This window comes from Nycticebus coucang, chromosome 11 (assembly GCF_027406575.1).
Source record: "Nycticebus coucang isolate mNycCou1 chromosome 11, mNycCou1.pri, whole genome shotgun sequence".
Taxonomy (NCBI): Eukaryota; Metazoa; Chordata; class Mammalia; order Primates; family Lorisidae; genus Nycticebus; species Nycticebus coucang.
This window is the reverse complement of record NC_069790.1, coordinates 43,526,130-43,549,527: the sequence shown is the minus strand read 5'-3', so window position 1 is coordinate 43,549,527 and position 23,398 is coordinate 43,526,130. Positions and strand designations below refer to the sequence as shown.

Below are 23,398 nucleotides of genomic sequence, written 5' to 3'. Positions count from 1 at the left end.
ACCTTACTCAGTCTGAGCAATATGATATCTGATAATACCATAATCACAGGGGACTTTAACACTCCTCTTACAGAGCTGGACAGATCCTCTAAACAGAAATTAAACAAAGATATAAGAGATTTAAATGAGACGCTAGAACAACTGTGCTTGACAGATGCATATAGAACACTCCACCCCAAAGATAAAGAATATACATTCTTCTCATCACCCCATGGAACATTCTCCAAAATTGATCATATCCTGGGACACAAAACAAATATCAACAGAATCAAAAGAATTGAAATTTTACCTTGTATCTTCTCAGACCATAAGGCACTAAAGGTGGAACTCAACTCTAACAAAAATGCTCGACCCCACCCAAAGACATGGAAATTAAACAATCTTCTGTTGAATAACAGATGGGTGCAGGAAGAAATAAAACAGGAAATCATTAACTTCCTTGAGCATAACAACAATGAAGACACAAGCTACCAAAACCTGTGGGATACTGCAAAAGCAGTTTTGAGAGGAAAATTCATCGCTTTAGATACCTACATTCAAAAAACAGAAAGAGAGCACATCAACAATCTCACAAGAGATCTTATGGAATTGGAAAAAGAAGAACAATCTAAGCATAAACTCAGTAGAAGAAAAGAAATATCCAAAATCAAATCAGAGATCAATGAAATTGAAAACAAAAGAATCATTCAGAAAATTAATGAAACAAGGAGTTGGCTTTTTGAAAAAATTAATAAAATAGATAAACGACTGGCCAGACTAACGAGGAATAGAAAAGTAAAATCTCTAGTAACCTCAATCACAAATGATAAAGGGGAAATAACAACTGATCCCACAGAGATACAAGAGATCATCTCTGAATACTACCAGAAACTCTATGCCCAGAAATTTGACAATGTGAAAGAAATGGATAAATATTTGGAATCACACCCTCTCCCTAGACTAAGCCAGGAAGAAATAGAGCTCCTGAACAGACCAATTTCAAGCACCAAGATCAAAGAAACAATAAAAAATCTTCCAACCAAAAAATGCCCTGGTCCAGATAGCTTCACACCAGAATTCTATCAAAACTTCAAGGAAGACCTTATTCCTGTACTGCAGAAATTATTCCAAAAAACTGAGGAAGACTGAATCTTCCCCAACACATTCTATGAAGCAAACATCACCCAGATACCAAAACCAGGAGAAGACCCAAACAAAAAGGAGAATTTCAGACCAATCTCACTCATGAATATAGATGCAAAAATCCTCAACAAAATCCTAGCCAATAGATTACAGCTTATCATCAAAAAAGTCATTCATCATGATCAAGTAGGCTTCATCCCAGGGATGCAAGGCTGGTTTAACATACGCAAGTCCATAAACGTTATCCACCATATTAACAGAGGCAAAAATAAAGATCACATGATCCTCTCAATAGATGCAGAAAAAGCATTTGATAAAATCCACATCCTTTTCCAATTAGAACACTGAAGAGTATAGGCATAGGTGGCACATTTCTAAAACTGATTGAAGCTATCTATGACAAACCCACAGCCAATATTTTACTGAATGGAGTAAAACCCAAAGCTTTTCCTCTTAGAACTGGAACCAGACAAGGTTGTCCTCTGTCACCTTTACTATTCAACGTAGTGCTGGAAGTTCTAGCCAATACGATTAGGCAAGACAAGGAAATAAAGGGAATCCAAATGGGAGCAGAGGAGGTCAAACTCTCCCTCTTTGCTGACGACATGATCTTATACTTAGAGAACCCCAAAGACTCAACCACAAGACTCCTAGAAGTCATCAAAAAATACAGTAATGTTTCAGGATATAAAATCAATGTCCACAAGTCAGTAGCCTTTGTATACACCAATAACAGTCAAGATGAGAAGCTAATTAAGGACGCAACTCCCTTCACCATAGTCTCAAAGAAAATGAAATACCTAGGAATATACCTAACGAAGGAGGTGAAGGACCTCTATAAAGAAAACTATGAAATCCTCAGAAAGGAAATAGCAGAGGATATTAACAAATGGAAGAACATACCATGCTCATGGATAGGAAGAATCAACATTGTTAAAATGTCTATACTTCCCAAAGCAATCTACCTATTCAATGCCATTCCTATCAAAATACCAACATCGTACTTTCAAGATTTGGAAAAAATGATTCTGCGTTTTGTATGGAACCGGAAAAAACCCCGTATAGCTAAGGCAGTTCTCAGTAACAAAAATAAAGCAAGGGGCATCAGCATACCAGATTTTAGTCTGTACTACAAAGCCATAGTGCTCAAGACAGCATGGTACTGGCACAAAAACAGAGACATAGACACTTGGAATCGAATTGAAAACCAAGAAATGAAACTAACATCTTACAACCACCTAATCTTCGATAAACCAAACAAGAACATACCTTGGGGGAAAGACTCCCTATTCAATAAATGGTGTTGGGAGAACTGGATGTCTACATGTAAAAGACTGAAACTGGATCCACACCTTTCCCCACTCACAAAAATTGATTCAAGATGGATAAAGGACTTAAATTTAAGGCATGAAACAATAAAAATACTCCAAGAAAGCATAGGAAAAACACTGGAAGCTATTGGCCTGGGGAAAGACTTCATGAAGAAGACTGCCATGGCAATTGCAACAACAACAAAAATAAACAAATGGGACTTCATTAAACTGAAAAGCTTCTGTACAGCTAAGGAGACAAACAAAGCAAAGAGACAACCTACACAATGGGAAAGGATATTTGCATAGTTTCAATCAGACAAAAGCTTGATAACCAGGATCTATAGAGAACTCAAATTAATCCACATGAAAAAAGCCAACAATCCCATATATCAATGGGCAAGAGACATGAATAGAACTTTCTCTAAAGATGACAGACGAATGGCTAACAAACACATGAAAAAATGTTCATCATCTCTATATATTAGAGAAATGCAAATCAAAACAACCCTGAGATATCATCTAACCCTAGTGAGAATGGCCCACATCACAAAATCTCAAAACTGCAAATGTTGGCGTGGATGTGGAGAGAAGGGAACACTTTTACACTGCTGGTGGGACTGCAAACTAGTACAACCTTTTTGGAAGGAAGTATGGAGAAACCTCAAAGCACTCAAGCTAGACCTCCCATTTGATCCTGCAATCCCATTACTGGGCATCTACCCAGAAGGAAAAAAATCCTTTTATCATAAGGACACTTGTACTAGACTGTTTATTGCAGCTCAATTTACAATCGCCAAAATGTGGAAACAGCCTAAATGCCCACCAACCCAGGAATGGATTAACAAGCTGTGGTATATGTATACCATGGAATACTATTCAGCCATTAAAAAAAATGGAGACTTTACATCCTTCGTATTAACCTGGATGGAAGTGGAAGACATTATTCTTAGTAAAGCATCACAAGAATGGAGAAGCATGAATCCTATGTACTCAATTTTGATATGAGAACAATTAATGACAATTAAGGTTATGGGGGGGAAAGCAGAAAGAGGGACGGAGGGAGGGGGGTGGGGCCTTGGTGTGTGTCACACTTTATGGGGGCAAGACATGATTGCAAGAGGGACTTTACCTAACAATTGCAATCAGTGTAACCTGGCTTATTGTACCCTCAATGAATCCCCAACAATAAAAAAAAAAAAAAGAAAGAAAAAGAAATTCTCTCAGTTCTGTAGGCTGGAAGTCCAGGATTAGGGTACCATAATGGGTGGGTTCTGGTGTGGGTCCTCTTCCAGCTTGCTGTCTGCTGACCTCTTCTGTTGGATCCTCAGGCAGTGAAAAGAGAGTGAATTAGTTCATCTAGCCTCTTCTTATAAAGGAACTCATGTCATGAGGGCCCCACCTCCCACGAACAAAATACCTTCCAAAATCCCATTTCCAAATATCATTTAGAGGCTAAGAATTTCAACATGTGAATTTTGGGAGGACATAAGAATTCAGTCCATGACACTGTCCTAGTCCTAGATACCACCATTATTTCTTGGACAATTCTACTGCAGTAGCCTTCTAACAAAGAAAATCCATCAGTCTGCTTACTTTCATCCATTTCTCTGTTGCATCCAGAAAGTAAAAATGCAAATCTGATTATATCCATTGCTATGGGGCAGTACTTCTTTTATAGAGTTCAAACATAGAAAGACCACCTTAAACCCAGACCTGCCTAATCCCCAAACTCAACCCTCCTAAATGTGTAATTCCTTATGTTTTAGACCCACTCACTGACTCTTTGCAATTCCGACCACTCTTTGTGCTTCCTTGTGTGTACAGAAATTCCAAACCTTCTACTCTTCATGGAGCTAGACCCTGTTCAGTCTTCCGGATCTTAGCTTCCTCTCACATCCTTAAGACAACCTCTACAAGCTAACTTGCCCCTTTTTCAAGCAGACCTGGCCAAAGTTCTTAAGCACTAGGGTGGCAGATAAAAGAAAAAAAGACCAAGGATTCTGTGAACTCACACCCACTGACTGAAGCACTTTCCTGGCTAACTATGGCCATTTAATTAAGCTCCTATTATATTAAGAATCCTCATTTTAACTCTTAAGGATGCTGGCCTGGGGAAAGATTTTATAAGGAAGACTTACATGGCAATTGCAACAACAAAAATAAATAAATGAGACTTAATTAAACTGAAAAGCTTCTGAACAATGAAGGACACAACAATTAAAGCAAATAGAATGGGGACAGCACCTGTGGCTCAGTGGGTAAAGCGCTGACCCCATATACTGAGGGTGGCGGGTTCAAACCTGGCCCTGGCCTCACTACAACAAAAAAATAGTCAGGTGTTGCGGGCGCCTGTAGTCCCAGCTACTCTGGAGGCTGAGGCAAGAGAATCACTTAAGCCCAGGAGTGAAGAGGTTGCTGTGAGCTGTGTGATGCCATGGCACAGCACTCTGCCAAGGGCCATAAAGTGAGACTCTGTCTCTACAAAAAAAAAAAAAAAGCAAATAGAATGGGAAAAGGTATTTACATGTTATAAATCTGACAAAAACTTGATAACTAGGATCTACAAATAACTCAAATTAGTCAATAAAAATAGAGCCAATAATCTCATGTATCACCAGGCAAGAGACATGAATAGAACCTTCTCTAAGGAAGACAGATGAATGGCTAATAAACATATGAAAAAATGCTCATCATTGGGCATTTAAGAAAGCCTCCAAGGAGTCTAACTTGCATTTCCAAGTTAGAAATGTGATTCCATGTGGTTCAAAGGAGTAGGGCACTGGCCCCATATACCAGAGGCAGCGGGTTCAAACTCAACCCTGGCCAAAAACTGCAAAAAAAAAAAAAAAAAAAGCTCATCATCTCTAATCATCAAAGAAATACAAATCAAAACTACCCCAGTTTTGATATCACCTGACCCCAGTGAGATTAGCCCACATCACAAAGTCCCAAAGCTGCAGATGCTGGTGTGAATGTGAAGAGAGGAGAACATTTTGGTGGGACTACAAACTCATACAGCCTTTTTAGAAAGAAATATGGCGACTCCTCAAAGATCTCAAGTTAGATCTCCCACTTGACCATGCGATCCCACTACCAGGCATCTACCTAGAAGAAAAACATCATTTTATTGTAGGATATTTGCACCAGATTGTTTATTGTAGCTCAATTTACAATTACCAGGATGTAGAAACAAACTAAATAGCCATCAACTCAGGAATGGATTAACAAATTGTGGTACATGCAAACCATGGAATACTATTCAGTCATTGACGTCACGGCACTCTACCGGAGGGCGGTACAGTGAGACTCTATCTCTACAAAAAAATAAATAAATAAAAAGATGGTGACTTCACATCTTTTGTAATATCCTAGATTGAGCTGAAACAGATGTGATTGCAAGAGGGACTTTACCTAACAAATGCAATCAGTGTAACCTGGCTTATTGTACCCTCAATGAATCCCCAACAATAAACAATAAAATAAAATAAATAAAAAGATGGTGACTTCACATCTTTTGTAATATCCTAGATTGAGTTGAAACAGATTCTTCTTAGTAAAGTATCACAAGAATGGTAAAGAAAGTATCCAATGTATTCAATATGAAGCCAATGTACACTAATATGAAGCCAGTAGACAATCAAATGCATGACCAAATGGAAGAAAAACATTTCAATTTGAGCTGGGGGGAAGAGTAATGAGTGAGGGGAGGGTTGGGGTAATCTCATTGGATGGACATGGGGTAGGGTGGTGGCACACCTTTTATGTATAGGACATAACCACAAGACAAACTCTGCTTAACAAAACCAAATATTTTGACCTGGTTGCTTGAACCCTCACATTAATCTGAAATAAATTAAAACAAACAAAAAAACAAAACATACATAATGTGTCATATAAAAGCAAAGGACTTCACAACATGTTCTGGTACAGAAAGCATTTTTAGAAAGAGTAGCCACTTAGATGTCATCAAGGCCATCCCACTCAGTTTATAGACAAAGACTATGAACTATCATTCAGAAACAGGTAAGAACATAGGTTAAGAGACTTCTTATTTGCAGACCTAGTACTTGTACCTTGAATCCTAACTTCAGATTCAACATCCTTACCATGCTTATTGCACAACATAATTTTACTCCACAAAGTAAAATATTTTTCAATATGATTAACAAAGCCAGGCTTGCCATATTTATATAAACTTGTTAATGCATTATGATACTTTATTAATTATATAACATGCAACTTTAATAAATGATATTGAACACAAATGAATTTGGTTCCATCTCTGCAAAGAAATAGTCCAACACAATTTAAAGCAGTTATTTAAATTTAATTTAGTAGCATGAAAATCTAGTAAAAAATCTCTGGGCACAATTTTGAAAAACTAAATGGCCACATCAAGTGTTGCACATCTTATCAGAGCTAAAGTTAATGTAAACTGGCTGTTAAAATCTATTTTCATCTATTTTTCTGCCTATATATTTAATATTAAGTTTTATAAATTGGTTTAGTAGGATAGCATTGGCAAATAAATTCAAACAACTTTGCTCATCTGAGTTTAGTTGAGCAAGTTTAGTCACCTACTTAAAATAGGGAAATAAATAGAAATGCTAAACCCTCTGCTTAATCAAGAAAAAGTTATTCATAAAACTTAGGAAAAGTTCTCTGCAATTCATTCTATTCACATAATGCATTAGAATACCCTTCTATCTGAAAATAATGTCTATTCATTAAATTAGATACTCTTAATAGAAAGGTATGCTGTATGAAAATTATTTCTTCATACATTATCAATTACATGTCCACATAATCTTAGGGAGTTTCTATATTACACAGCACAAACTTTTCATTAACCATTTAGGCATAAGCAAAGATCTCCTAAAACTTAAAACATAACACTGTCAATTCTTTCTATTCAAAACCTCCCACAAGAAAAATTTCATCATTCTTCATCTTTGTGTTAGAAATTAATCCCTTCTTGACTACAATTGGAAAAAAGTTCTAAAGGTATTTTCTTATCCAGCATTTATTTAGGTTTTATTATTGATTGAGGCAGGAAATACTCAAGACTTACTACATCAGCAGAAAACAAATGAAAATACTTGTAGAATTTGTACAAGTGACTGCATCTCTGCCACTGACACAGTGCACAATCACAAAAGAGAAGACATCATATCAAGTGCAATCATAAAGAAAAAATAGAATCCATAAGGCCATAGTAACAACAAAGCTGAGACTGGAGTGGACATGGATGTGAACCTGTCCCCAAGGTCAATCACTGTCTACCACATACTTATACATACACACATAACACCATCCATTTGAAAATTTTAACTTTTAGAGACTTGAAACATAGATTGTAAAAAATAAACCCAATATGGATGCAGTAAGAATTAAAATAACCATCTCTTGTGTTTATTTCATAAGAACATGTGTGCTGAAATACTTTTTTTGGTTTAAGAAAAAGATGAGATCTGGTACTATCACCCAGGCTGGAGTGCTGTGGCTCAATCATAGCTCATTATACAACCCTCCCAAATAATGAGGACTATGTGTCACCATGCCCACTATTTAAAAAATTTTTTGTAGAAACTAGGTCTCACTATGTTGCCAGGCTGGTCTTGAACACCTGGCCTCATGAAATGCTACCTTCTCAGCCTCCCAACATGCTAGGATCACAGGTGTACGCCACCATGCCCCAACACATTTTCTTAGTTTTATTAATAATAGCATTAACAGGAGGAAATACATAAAACAAGCAGGTAAACAAAAGATGACAAGATATATGTTAGAGATACAGTAAGAAATTAAACTGCACCATAAAAAATATCTAACTTCAATTCAATAGAGTTTCAATACCCTGGGAAAATAAAGTAAGATGCCACAGGCTTGGCACCTGTAGCTCAGTGAGTAGGGTGCCAGCAGGTTCGAGCCTGGCCCGGGCCTGCTAAACAACAATGACAACTGTAACCAACAAATGGCTGGGTATTGTGGCGGGCACCTGTAGTCCCAGCTACTCGGGAGGCTGAGGCAAAAGAATCGCTTAAGCTCAACAGTTGGAGGTTACTGTGAGCTATGAAGCCATAGCATTCTACCAAGGATGACATAGCGAGACTCTGTCTCAAAAAAAAAAAAAAAGTAAGATACCATTAGCACTGAAAAGAAGAAATTATTGTTTCTCCAGTTGTCATTTGTTACTTATTCAGAAGGAACATTAAATATATATGTATGTATATATTCTTAATCTTTTTGCATTTCCTTTAACACGTTTATGATAATATAAAAGTAACACATGCTATGATACATTGCACACTAGACTGATTCTGCTCCTGGCTCTGCCACTAGTGAGCTGTGGGACCTGCTGGAAACAATTTGTATCTCTGTGATAGTTCCCCCACCCGTGGAAGAATCAAGTCAACAGATGGTAGTTTTCTATTTTTTTTTATATGTTCACATGTTCAAATACTAAACATTTTGGAGTATTTTAAAGATGATATATTCTGATCTCTTAACATAAGCTACTTCTAAGAAAGTAGAACTAAGTTAGGTATTTTTGAAGGTTAAGTTTCTCAAAGCATTAACATTCTACTGGTAATTTATGGGTTTTGCTAAGATGAATTCATATAAAGATTCCTGTCTTGGGCTGCACCTATGGCTCAGTCGGTAAGGCACCGGCCCCATATACTGAGGGTGGCGGGTTCAAACCGGCCCCAGCCAAACTGCAACCAAAAAATAGCCGGGCGTTGTTGCCGGTGCCTGTAGTCCCAGCTACTCGGGAGGCTGAGGCAAGAGAATCGCTTAAGCCCAGGAGTTGGAGGTTGCTGTGAACTGTGTGAGGCCATGGCACTCTACCGAGGGCCATAAAGTGAGACGCTGTCTCTACAAAAAAAAAAAGAAAAAAAAAAAAAAATTCCTGTCTCGTAAAGTACCAATAAAATTATTGTCTACAGAAAAAGTAGAGCTCTCATATAATTATCCATATAATCACATTAAATATCTTTTGCTGTGGAAAATTTGCTTAACTATTTTATCAAGTGAAATTAAAAAGTTGGTTCCTTTTACATTCTGAACATCTCAGATTTGTTGCCAAACTTCCCACTTTTAACAATTAAACCCTTATCTGGTACCTATCATGTGAATCAGCTATGGTAACTTTTGAAAAAAAAAAAGCTCTAAGAAGAATATATTGTTGACTATTTTATCAACTCTCCTGGCTGATAAACAATTTCAAGTAGTTTTGTCTCCTAAAAATCTCTCTTTTGCATTGCTAGGAAAAATAGCTCCCTGGTCATTAATTTCTAAGCCAGAAACTTATTCTATAGTTCACACTTTTAGCACTTTAAATCTTTTTTAATCTAGGTAAAGAGGCTATTCCTTTTCTGAGTGAATTTTACATCAGAAAGTTTATGAATTTACCTTTTAGTAGTTAATACATATTACTTTTATTTTTCTAAATATTCATTAATCATTTAAATAGTGAACAAAAACATTATTAGAATAGATAAGAGAGAACTGGACGTGTTCCACCTTGATAGCAATCTGACAATGGTGGTAGTAATACTATACGCCCCCCTTATAACGCAAAGTAGAGAAGGCTAACAATAACTTCTGTCAAATAAGTGGATCTTAAAGTAATAAACTGTGACAGTTCATCTTTGATAACAAAAAGCTGGCGCATTGAATATTTTCTAACCCATTTCACAAAACCTAGGAAGAAGCTGATCTTTGTGTGGGCAAAACCTCTGCAGAACCTAAAAGTAAGCTACATGCCTATGTACCAAGAACAAAGCACCACTTTAACTATTTACTCACTTAGCTCCCAGCTTCCAACAAAAGAGAAATATTCTGGATGAGGTTCAAAGTTACATGTCCCTTTTGAATGTCTACTGCATGACAGACAGCAGGCAATTTCAAAATATTTTTCTATACTCCTTAAGTATATGGGGAAAAGGTGGGCTAACAATATCATGGCCTGACATTTTTTCCACTTAGACTCTAACTCAATGTTATTTTTGTCAAATGTCCAGCTAAACTGATATTTGGCCTCATTTTCCCTTTAGATATTTTCCCTTATACAGTAAAATACTATGCCACAGCAAATGTAATCTTAACTAGTCTCAGTTGAAAAACCTCACAAATATCTAATAACTGCATTTGTCTCATTCCTAGTAAGTCTTCCACTTTTCAGATGGATTAAAATTGAAAGTTGATAGCTCTTTCGAAAGAACAAGGACCACTGTACCACAATTCAGCCAAGGGAAAATAGGCATTCAAACATTTACAATACATGCATTCAAAATCTATTGAATCACATAACCAGAAAGTAAAAATGGACATATTTTCCTATAACACTGATGTCATTTGTAATATATTTTCTGATGAATGAAATCTACTTGTTTAGGGAAGCAAATAATCAGACTCCTTTTTGACCATTCTTTTCATAATTTAAAGTTACTTAACAATAATCCTATTTATTTTTTTTTAGAGTCTCACTTTGTAACCCACAGCAGAGTGCCATGGTGTCATAGCTCACAGCAACCACAAACTCGAGGGATCAAGCGATTCTCTTGCTTCAGCCACCCACGTAGCTGGGACTCGGGTGCCCACCACAATACCCAGATATTTTTAGAGGTAGGATCTTGCTCTTGCTCAGGCTGGTCTTGAACCTATCAGCTTAAGCAATCCACCCACTTGGGCCTCCCAGAGTGTTAGGATTATAGGCGTGAGCCACCTCGCCCAGCCCCACTAATCTTATTTAAAAAAAAAAAAAAAAGCCCCAGTGATAAAGTTCTTTTATTTTTCTTGGTTTATTCTTCCAGCAAATTCAGATAGAAGAAAAGTAGACACTATAGCCTCAGAGGGGCTTATTATGTATATCATCTTCCAATTATAAATTGATATATGGATGCATATGTATTTATACTTAAACATTCAAATAATATAAATATAGTAAAACCTCCATAAATTGACCACCAAGGGACTATAACAAACTGGACAACATATGGAAGTGGTCAACATAAAGATATAGGCCCAGTGTACTGATATTTACATGTGGTACAAGTCATGTCTTATGAAAATTAGGTCAATTTAAGGAGATGGTCAATGTAGGATGGTGGTCAACTATGAAGGTTCTACTATATGTGTGGGCTGTTTTGCTTTATTTTTTTGCCTCTAAGCAAATATGTTGTTATTATAACAACATATCTAGACTGCAATTTAACTCTTTTATTTTACTTTTATAATTATCGTATGTATGTATTTTTATGTATGTATTAATTTGGGGGATGTTTAAATGGTTCTGTCAAATTTTCATTAAGAGGACAGCCAAAATGGCCTTTGGTCATTTTTGGTGAAAGTGGTAACAGAATAAATAAGAATAGAGCCTGACTGGTCATATTCAGGATCATTTATAGGGCAATTCAATCACCCAGAGACTATTCACTTGCTTCCTCAGTCAAGATGCCAGCATTCTTTACTGTACCCTTTCCAGTTACTTACTCCATTCTAAGGATAGATTCTAGATAGATTCTAGATAGATTCTAGTGACATTTTCCAATTAAGTTAATAATACCCTTAATATCATCACACTAGGTTTGCCTAAGCAATGGAAAAATAATGAGTACAGACAAACCTCAGAGATACTATGGGTTTAGTTCCAGAACACCACGATAAAGTGAATATTGCAATAAAGTAAGCCACATAATATTTCTGGTTTCTCAGTACATATAAAAGTTTTGTTTACACTATATTGTAGTATACCAGGTATGTAGTAGCATAGGTCTAAGAAAACACAATATACCTAATGTACATACATGTGTCTTAATTAAATTATATTTTATTGCTAAAAAGTGCTGATAATCATCTGAGCCTTAGTGATTACTTCACAATCATTTTGCTGTTGAAGGGTCTTGCCTGAATGCTGACAGCTGCTAACTGATATGGGTCAAAACCTCTACAGAACCCCTAAATAAAAACTAATTATGCTAAATAGAAGTTGCTACAGTTTGAAGTGGCTGTGGCAATTTCTTAAAATAAGACAATAATATTGTTTTGCTACTTGACTCTTCCTTTCAGGAAAGATTTCTTTGAAGTGTGCAATGCTGTTTGATAGCATTTGACTCACGGTAGAACTTATTTCAAAATCAGAGTCAACCCCCTCAGGCCCTGCTGCTGCTTTATCACCTATGTAATATTCTAAAGCCTTTGTTGTAAGTTTAGCAATGTTCACATCATCACTAAGAGTACATTTCATCCCAAGAAAACACTTTCTTTGCTCCTGCTCCTTCATAACCAGTAACTCCTCATGTGCTCAAGTTTTATGAGATTGTTACAATTCACTCCCATCTTCAGGCTCTACATGTAATTCGAGTTCTCTTGATACTTCCACAGATCTGCAGTTACTTCCTCTACTGAAGCCTTGTACCACTCCAAGTCATCCAGGAGGAGTTCTTCCCATCTCCTGTTAATATTGATATCTGGACCTCCTCTCACGAATCATGAATGCTGTAAATGGCATCCATAAGGGCAAATCCTTTCCAAAAGGTTTTCAATTTACTTTGCCCAGACCAATCAGAGAAACCACCCTATAAATATATACAACTATTATGTAGTATAATAATTAAAAAGAAAAAACAAGGACAACAGATTCCAACCCAGGTGCCCATACTGCCACAACTGGACTGCCATTAGGAGAAGTAGAATTTTGGACAATGTGCTTTTGTGACAGATCTAATATGCTAAATTTATAAACTGACATACTTCAAAGGAAGTATGAAGTAGAATATCGGGAAATGTATGTCTAAAGATCAGAAATCAGATGAGAGCAGTGAACGTGAACTTGGAGTTATCACATCCAAAGGGGAGCTAGACTATAAAAACTAACATCATATCCCTGCCAAGGGCCCACCTCTGTGCTACAAACTACATTGTACATTCATTTTTAATCCTTAGAACAACTTAAGAAGTAGAGTCATTAACCTCACTCTCACACTGAGGAAACCAAATGTTACAAACAGTAAGTAACTGAGGTGACTGAGGAACTGAAGTCTGAATTCCATGCCCTTCTTTTCACTATGCTGCCTCTTCATAGTATCTGAAAACATGGAACAAATGAGGTTTCTGAGCAAGGAAACGTGGAGAGAAGAATACAGGGCCAAACTGAAGTCTGGACTTACCACTACTGTACAGAGCCATAGAACCTTTGAGGATTGGTACATTCCATAATATTCTTAAAAGCTCTATGAAACCCTCTGATTCTGTGAAAATCAGTCACATGCAAACATTTGGTTTCTATAACAAGCTGCACTCATGGGAATTATCTATGTATAAGCAAATATAACAGACCAGTGAATTAATTAAACTTCCCATAGTTGCTAATTTGTTTCTATTTGCATTGCTCAGTTTAGAGTCATTTATACTACAAATTGTTATCTTTATTACTTACCATAAATTCCCACACTATGGGATGGGCTTCAGCTTTGGCAACTTGGCAATTGCTAACCACATCTGAGAATTTAATGTTTAGAAATCCTTTCTACAGCAACATGCTACTAACTACAGATCCTGCTTCTCGGCCAATTTGGCGGGTCTGGCCTCTGACCTTACTCCTTCCTGGCTTTCCTAACATTCCTCTCTACTGCAGAGTTTAATAGACAAATCAAGCAAATGTTGTCCTAGATACATACTTATAGTCTTTCATTGAAAAATCCCTCCCAGATTTTCATGGACCACTCTTCTAGAAATTCTCTTTTAATCTATTGCTTGTTCTGTTGTGGAGCAGAGAGGGTGAAACAGCTCAAGAACACATTTTTTTCATTAGATTTTTTCCTCACATTTCAATTTCTGGATTTCTTCTCTAATGGCATTATGGAAATTTACTACCGAAAGCTCTTTCACATTATCCGAATGACTAATCAGCTTAGCCATATGCTTTGCAATTTCAATGAAGGGGAAAAATGTAATTGGTTGCATCAAATAGTTTTCCTAACCTATCAGTGATAGCACCCCAGCAAGCTGAGGAACCCACAAACAAGGGAAGAGTTTCTTCTGGGTGTGGGTTGATGTTTTCAATTGGATGAAATTTTGTTAAACATAAACATTGACTTATAAGAAGGAAACACAAATTTGAGAAAAATCTGTATTGATTCACTTACTGAAATGACCACAATAGGATACAAAGTGGAAAGATTACTCTCTTCCAGTATACCCAGTAACTTCTGGGTATCCTGAAAATCAGAGGTCATAATCTGAAAAAAAGAGAAGAAAATGAAATGAAAAGAAGTTCTTAAATAATTTTAATATTAATTCAAATAGAGAGTTTATATAACATTCAAAATATTTACCAAGCCTAATTTTTAAACAACTTAAAGAATACCCATACTGTTAAATATATTAAAATTAGGACTATTCATTTAAATTCAATTTTCTACTATTGTGTCTTATCTATTTTATACAAGTATAAGACAGAAAATTGAAAATATCATCTAAAAAACAAACACCCACTTCTCATTATGAGAAGTAGCTTATTAGGAAGTGTTATTTCCCTATTTCAAAGATAAAAAACAAAATTTTCTCCTACGTATTTCATAACATAACTCCTCTATCACAATCATATATTTAAGAATCAAGATAAATTACTTTTCTTCCAAATTACACTTGTACACATCCTCCAGTGCTTTCCATCATTTGTGTTGATTACTCACATTCACACAAACAAAATTATAGCATTGCTCTGGGATGATTCGCTGAAGGCCTCTACCAGTGTGACGCAGAGCACCAGATGCGACCTTCACATGCTAAGAAAAAAGCACATGGGAAAAAATAACTGACAAACTAGACGGACCAAACGTGACCATAACATCTTTATTACTAAGGTGCACATAACAGCTACAGGAAAGACGCATAAACCCAACACCCATAAAAATAAATTCAGGCATTAATTTATTAAGTTACCAAGAAAAAAAAACATTCGAAGTAGGCCACAAATGATGATGATTATTTATATATTTATAAGGATATATATTTATAAGGATATAGGGAATTGTCTTGGATAGGAAATACACACACATACACACAGAGTGGAAGAAAAATACATACACATTTTAAGATATACACCAGAATCATTTGTTACTTTGCGTATTGTATCTTTGTATTTTGTATCTTGTCATTGCAGACATCAAACATGACTTGAATATCATACTGTTAATAATTTTTTTTCCTTTCTTCAACATGTATACATTTTTGGAACCGTGTGTGTGTGTGTGTGTTTAGGAACAGGCAAGCAGTCTGCTTTATCTTCTAACAAAGAAGTATTGCTGAGGATATTGAAAGACTAAAATGGAAAGGTTGTAAGGAAGGTTGTAGATATCTGGAAGCATGTTAAATACCATAGTTACAAAGAATAAACTTCACTGAACGTGGAATGACTATAAGCAGGGAAAGCACTAACAGATTATCACAATATGAATGTGAAAGAAACAAGACTTGAACTAGGGTAATGATAAAGGAGGACATGAAAACAATCAAAGAACTTGTAACAAGAAGAAACAGTCCCAGACTAGATTTCAAGCAATAGGACATGTATTACAGAAAATTTCTTAATGAAGATTTTCATTTCATATGGCTTAATAAACTAATTAACTTGTTCAAGAATTTTCTATTATAATATGAACAAAACCTTAAGAATGATTAGACAATAAATCAGCTATGGTATTTCTATTATAATTCATAGGAACTCACATTTCAGTGCATTACAATTTATAATTCTAAAATACCATGCTGTTCCTAAGTAAAACATCAAACTTTGTACCTTCTAAGAATATTACGTATTTATCAGCTTAATTTTATATAATTTTGGCAATTGATCAGAGAATGAGAAAGGCAAGTAAAGGTTTTAAGGTCTTAGCTTTACTACAGCAATTAGCTGGCTCAAACGTTATAAGAATTTCAGCTCAGTTTGATGTTCTTATTGAATACAAAGTTCAAAACATTTTTAAAGAGCCAAAAAAATCCTCCCATAGTCATCAACTACATATTAATACTGTAACAAAAAAATAAACCAGCTTCCATTCTGCAACATTTAGTTTGATCAAGAACATCTTCTACATATTATAGGCAGACAGTTTTTCAAGAGTCTCTCATGTATCTGAATATTTTCAAAGTCATTAACAGCTAACTTGTTCCAGACTCTTTTCCAAGTACGTTTGCATAACAGGCAGAGTTGCAAAGATAGATATGTCTCTTCCTAGAGCAGATTTGTTTATTCTCCAGAAAATAAAGATGGAGACGTCTCTCTCCCTGGAGCAGGTTTTATATAACATTCCAGAGTAAGAAAGATAATTTCTCTCTCCTAAAGGGAAGATGGGCTGATTTGCCTGTGTAAGACCAGAGTTTCCTACTATGAAGGTTTTATTTATTAATTTATTTACTTTTCAAATTAATCTGAGGGTACAAATGATTAGGTTACACTGTTTGCATTTGTTAGGTAAAGTTCGAGTTGTGATTGAGACCTTCACCTAGAGGGTATGCTGTATACCCTTACATTGTGCACAGTAGGTGAGAGCTTACCAAACCTCCACCCCTCTTCCCTTTTCCTCCCCATCACCTGAATTTAATTGTGTGTGGTTTTTTTTGTCACGTGGGGGTATAGTTTTTTTATCTATCGGTTTCATATTAGTATTGCATATATTGGATACTTACGTTTCCATTCTTGTGATACTTCACTAAGAAGAATGTGCTTCAACTCCATCCAGGTAAATACAAAAGATGAAAGTGTCATCTTTTTATGGCTGAATAGTATTCCATGGTATACATACATCACAGTCTATTAATCCATTCATGGGTTGATGGACACTTGGGTTGATTCCAAGATTTGACAACTGTGAATTGACCTGCGATGATTATTCTAGTCCAAATGTCCTTATGGTAAAATTATTTTTTCTTCTGGGAGATATCTAGCAATGGGACAGTGAGACCAAATGGAAGGTTTACTTTTATATCTTTGGGGATCCTACTTCTCCTCAAAGAGGCTACAATTAGTTTGCAATCCCAACAGCAATATAAAAGTGTTCCCTTCTCTCCACATTCATGCCACCATCTGCAGCTTTGGGACTTCACGGCGTGAGCTAATCTCATTGGGGTTAGGTAACATCTCAGGTTTCCGACTTGCATTTCCCTGATGTAAGGGATGATGAGCATTTTTCTTTTTTTTTTTGGCTATGCATCTGTCCTCTTCAGAGAAGGTTCTATTCTTATCTCTTGCCCACCTCCAAATGGGATTGTTTGCTCTTTTCTTCTTTATTAGTTTTGAGTTCTCTGTTGATTCTGGTCATCAGCCCTTTGTCAGATGTGTACAATGCAAATATCTTCTCCCATTCTGAAGGTTATCTGCATGCTTTAGTTGTTGGACCCTTAACTGAACAAATGGTTTTTGGTTTGACCATGTCCCATTCATTTACTTTTGGTGTTGCTGCAATTGCCAGGGAAGTCTTCTTCATAAATCTTCACCAGGCAAATATTGTTCAGAGTTTTTCCCCACATTTTCTTCAGAATTTTTATCTTTTATCCAATGAAATCAATTTTTGTAAGTGGAGAGAAGGGCAGCACCAGCTCTTGTCTTCTACATGTAGCTAACCAGTTCTCCTGGCACCGTTTATTAAACAGCAATCCTTTTCTCCAGTGTATGCTTTTGTTTGGTTGACAAAAGATCAGATAGGGATATGTGGCTGGGTTCATCTCTAGGTTCCCTATTCTATTCCACAGAACTGTATCTCTATATTTGTGCCAGTACCATGCTGTTTTGATCACTGTCACCAAGTTGTATAACCCGAAGTCTGGTAATGTAATGCCAGACTTAGAACAGCATTGGCTATTTGGGGTTTTTCTCTGATTTCATATGAAACAAAGTACTATTTTTTTTCAAGTTCTTCAAAGTATGACATTGGTATATAGATGAGGATTACATTAAATCTGTAGATCACTTTGGGTAGTATGGGTGCTGTAACAATATTAATTCTTCTCAGCCATGAGCCTGGTATGTTCTTCCATTTGTTTCCTTCTGGTATTTCTTTTCTCAGTTTGACAGTTCTCTCTGTAAAGATGCTTCACATCCTTTGTTAGGTATTAGGTATATTCCCAGGTATTTTATTTTCTTTGAAGCTACTATGAAGGGTAGCAAGTCTTTGATTTTATTCTCAGCTTGACTGTTATTAAAGTATGTGAAGACTACTGATTTGTGGACATTCATTTTATATCCTGAGATGAAACTATTTCCTGATCACTTCTAGGGGCCTTGTGGTTGAATATCTGGGGTTTTCTAAGTGTAAGATGATATTATAAGCAAAAAGTGAGAGTTTGGCCTCCTCTGTCCCCATTTGAATATCTTTAATATCCTCTCTTGCCTGATTGCATTGGCTAGAATTTCCAGCTTTATGTTGAATGGCAGTGGCCATATTGGACATTTTATCTGGTTCCATTTCTAAGTGGAAATACTTTCAGTTTTACTCCATTCAGTATGATATTGGCTGTGGGTTTGCTGTAGATGGCCTCTATCAGTTTAAGAAATGTCTCACCTGTGCCTATTTTCGTAAGTGGTCCTGTCAGAAAATGATGCTGAACAAGTATTTTGTCCAATATTTTTTGTGTGTGTCTATTGAAAGGATCATATAGTCTTTGTTTTTGCCTCTATTTATGTGGGGAATTACATTTATGCATTTATATATCTTGATCCATCCTTGCATCCCTGCAGTAAAGCCCACCTGATCATGATGTATAATATTTTAATATGTAGCTTTATTCTATTTGCTAGAATTTTATTGAATATGTTTGCATTGATATTAATTATATTGGTGTATAGTTACCCTCTTTGGTCGGTCCTATCCTTGTTTTGGTATCAGGGTGATGTTTGCTTCACAGAATGTATTGGGGAAGGTTCTTTCTTTCTTAATGTTTGGAATAGGTTTTGCAGTATAGATATAAGCTCCTCTTTGAAGGTCTAGTAGAATTTTGGTGTAAAACCATCTGGTCCTAGACTTTTCTTTTTTGAAAGTTTTTGTATTGTTGCAATTTCAGGGCATGATATTGGTCTGTTCAAAATTTCTAATTCTTTTAGGTTGAGTTTGGGGATGTGGTGTGATTCCACATATTGGTCCATTTCCTCCACATTTTCAAATTTCTGGGCAAGAGTTTTCTGTAGTAATCAGCAATGATCTTTTGTATCTCAGCGACATCTGTTACCACTTCCCCTTTTCCATTTCAGATTGAGGTTATTAGAAATCTTACTTTTCTGTTTCTAGTTAATCTGCCCAAGGGTTTGTCAATTTTTTTAAACTTTTTGAAGAACTTTTTGTTTCACTGATCTTCTGAATGGTTCATATGTTCTCAATTTCATTTTATTCTGATTTAATTTCATTTATTTATTTTTTTCTTTTTTCTGTTATGTGTGGGATTGGATTACTCTTCCTTTTCCAGTTCCTTAAGATGCTTCATTAGGTTGTCGATATAAACTCCTTCTGTTTTTTGAATGTGGACATTTAATGTGATAAATTTACCTCTTAGAACTCCCTTTGCATTATCCTACAAGTTTTGATAGCATGTGGCTTCATTATCATTTTGTTCAATAAACCTAATTATTTCCTTCTTTATCTCCTCCTTGATCTAGCTGTCATTCATCATAGTTATTAAGTTTCCATGAATTTATGTGGGGATGAAGATTTTATTGGAGTTGAGTTCTACTTTTATTCTGTGGTAGTCTGAAAAGATACAAGGTAAAAATTTATTTTCTTTTAAATTTGTTGAGATTTGATTTGTGCCCTAAGAAATGATCAATTTTGGAGAATGATCCATGGGTTTACAAGTAGATAACCTTTGATTTGTGCCCTAAGAAATGATCAATTTTGGAGGATGATCCATGGGTTTACAAGTAGATCACCTACTCAATTTTACTGGAATGGAATGTTCTGCATATGTCTGTTAAGCCAATTTTTTCAAGGTTCTTTTTAAAGCACCACATTGCCTGGCAACAACTAACTCTAATTTTACCTCTGCATAGGAATTATAATTCTGAAAACCAGCACAATATTGTAAAATCTGCTACTGCTCTCATTGTAATAAAGTTTGTGTTCTCTGACCCTGTACTCTCAGGGGTCACCTGCCAAAATCCTGTCTCAGGTTGACATATTTTTATGCAAGTGGGGTATAATCTCACATCTTGCCAAGTTTCTGACTTCACAGATATGGAATAAGACAACTACATCATATCTTAATTTCACCAAACAGTGCAACTGAATTCTGAATTTTAAAAAATGACATTTTAAGATTCTTTTGAACTATAAGATCATAAATAAAATCTAGGATGAGAACATAAACAATATTCTGATTTAGCTTTTGAGTATTAAACAAAACATTCTTCAAAATGAGTTTAGGATGCTTGAGACAGAAATATTTATGTTTTTACCTCCTGCAAATGCTTAAGTTTTTACCTCCTGCAAATGCTTAAGTGTTTAAAAAGAAAAAATTTTGCCCCTCCCTACCTTTTTAACAAACTAAAAAAGAATTGTGTCAAGAAAAATGGTATATTTTCTTAAAATTAGCAATGTGGAAAAGTTTTCTTTTAATTTATTTTTACTGTTTGGAATTCATTGAGGGTACAAAGAATTAGGTTATGCTAATGGCATTTGTTAGATAAAGTCCCTCTTATAATTGCGTCCCACCCCCAAGAGTTATGCATGCACCGTGACCCCATACTCCTCCCACCTCCCTTTTCCCCACTTGCTCTTTCCCCTACCCTCCCCCCCCATATTAACTCATCTACTGCCTTCATGTTAGAATTGAGTACATTGGATTCTTGCTTCTCAGTTCTTGTGATGCTTTATTAAGAAGAATGTATTCTACCTCCACCAAGATTAATATAAAAGATATGAAGTCTCTATCTTTTTTAATGGCTGAATAATATTTCATGGTATACATATACCATAGCTTGTTAATCCATTCCTGCGTTGCTGGGCATTTAGGCTGTTTCCACAGTTTGGAGATTATAAATTGAGCTGCGATAAACAGTTTAGGTGCAAATGTCCTTATGATAAAAGGATTATTTTTCTTCTGGGTAGATGTCTAGTAATGGGATTGCAGGATCAAATAGGAGGTCTATTTTGAGTTCTTTGATGATTCTCCATATTTCCTTCCAAAAAGGCTGTATTAGTTCACAGTCCCACCAGCTATGTAAAAGTGTTCCCTTCTCTCCACATTGACACCAGTATCTGCAGTTTTGAGAATTCGTGAGGTGGGTTACTCTTACTGGGGTTAGGTGATATCTCAGAGTGGTTTTGATTTGCATTTCTCTGATGATTAGGGATGAGGAGTATTTTATCATGTTTGTTAGCCATTTGTCTGTCTTTTTCAGAGAACGTTCTATTCGTGTCTCTTGCCTGGTGATATATGGGATTGTTGGCTCTTTTTTTGTTGTTGATTATTTTGAATTCTCTATAAATCCTAGTTATCAAGCTTTTTTCCGATTCATAATATGCAAATGTCTTTTCCCATGCTGAAGGTTATCTATTTGCTTTGGTTGTTGTCTCCTTAGCTGTACAGAAGCTTTCCAGTTTAATTAAGCCCCATTTGTTTATTTTTGTTGTTGTTGCAATTGCCATGGAAGTCTTCTTCATAAAATCTTTCCCAAGGCCAATATCCTCAACTATTTTCCCCACACTGTATTCAAGGATTTTTATTGGTTTACGCCTTAGAATTAAATCTTTTATACATCTTGAATCAATTTTTGTAAGTGGTCAGAGGTGCAGGTCCAGTTTCAGTCTATTTTATTTGTGGTTATCCATTTCCACTAACACCATTTATTGAAAAAATATTTTTTAATTCATCTAAAAATACCAGTACATAGAATCACTCTGAATATCAGATAAGTATCATTCCAACAATGATTTATGAATAACAAATGAAGTAAGCTGAAAGGATAAAAGAATGAAGAATTAAAGTCATAAATGCATTTTATTAAAAAGGATCACACTATGCATGTCATTTTTAATTCTTTAATTTTAGTAAAAGGAAACTGAAGGTATTACTATACTTCAGATAATTCTCTCTTCAAGAAGTGAAATTACTTTCTAAAGGTTAAGAGAGGCTATCAAAAAAAAGATATGAAAAGACAGTGGACTTTCAATGACAACTCATTTTGTAATTCAATATTAATTGATTTCCTTCTGTGAGAGAGGAGTTAGCACATTTAACTCCCACTTCCAGCTTCTTTCTAAGTCAATAAAACCCTGAAAAGGTTTTATAGATTCTATATTGTAGCCATAATTCCCATAATCAAAACATAACACATCTACTTTCAACAAAATTTTTCAACAAAATTTCTCTATTTCTAAAATCCTTTTAGTTCATTTTTTTATTGGACAAACATGTGCAATTAGTCTGTTGGGGGTTTTCTGATGGTTTTGTGTGTTCATTTTTCTTTTTTAGAGAAGCCTTCACCCTTCACATTTTTAATTTTTATATTCCTAGAGTTTTTGATCTCATACTTTAAGAATAACTTCTGTAGGAATAAAAATTTGGTTCACACTTTCTTTTCCTTACAGATTTGCAGTCGCTGTGTCACCACCTTCAAACTGCAGGTCTTCTTGGAGCTTGTTATATGCCACTGGTCGTTCACCCATTCGCCATCATTTTATGGGGCAGATTTCAATGTCAATGTCACTTCCAAATACCTATAGGTATCACATTTGAAATTCTTTTTTCTTTATTCCAATTTTGCTTTTGGTGACATTCCTGGATTCCACTGTTATTCCCTCTGAAGTCTCTGTCTATAATGCTTCATTATATTCAGAGTAAATATTATAGAGATAGTAGCAATCAAGCTATTCTCCTCTTTGTAATTTTTGTACATTTTTTTGTTTTTGTACCTACGTGTCTGCCTGAATTATTTATGGGGAATTTCGAAATCAGAGTAAGTTTTATTG

General features: G+C 35.6%; 1 protein-coding gene across 8 annotated transcripts in view; it reads right to left on the bottom strand.

Moving 5' to 3' along the window:
- The window catches only part of CRPPA (CDP-L-ribitol pyrophosphorylase A), a 387,693-nt gene that overhangs the window by 146,553 nt on the left and 217,742 nt on the right, over window positions 1-23,398 (bottom strand). For 6 of the 8 annotated variants that reach the window (XM_053553590.1, XM_053553593.1, XM_053553592.1 and 3 more), the window contains exons 7-8: window positions 15,134-15,226; window positions 14,585-14,677 (exon numbers count right to left, since the gene is read on the bottom strand). The exons of 1 other annotated variant lie outside the window; for it this stretch is intronic. In XM_053553590.1, coding sequence (XP_053409565.1) covers window positions 14,585-14,677; window positions 15,134-15,226 — 186 coding nt within the window. The remainder of the gene's footprint in view (window positions 1-14,584; window positions 14,678-15,133; window positions 15,227-23,398) is intronic. One more of the 8 variants, XM_053553594.1, reaches the window with a different exon arrangement.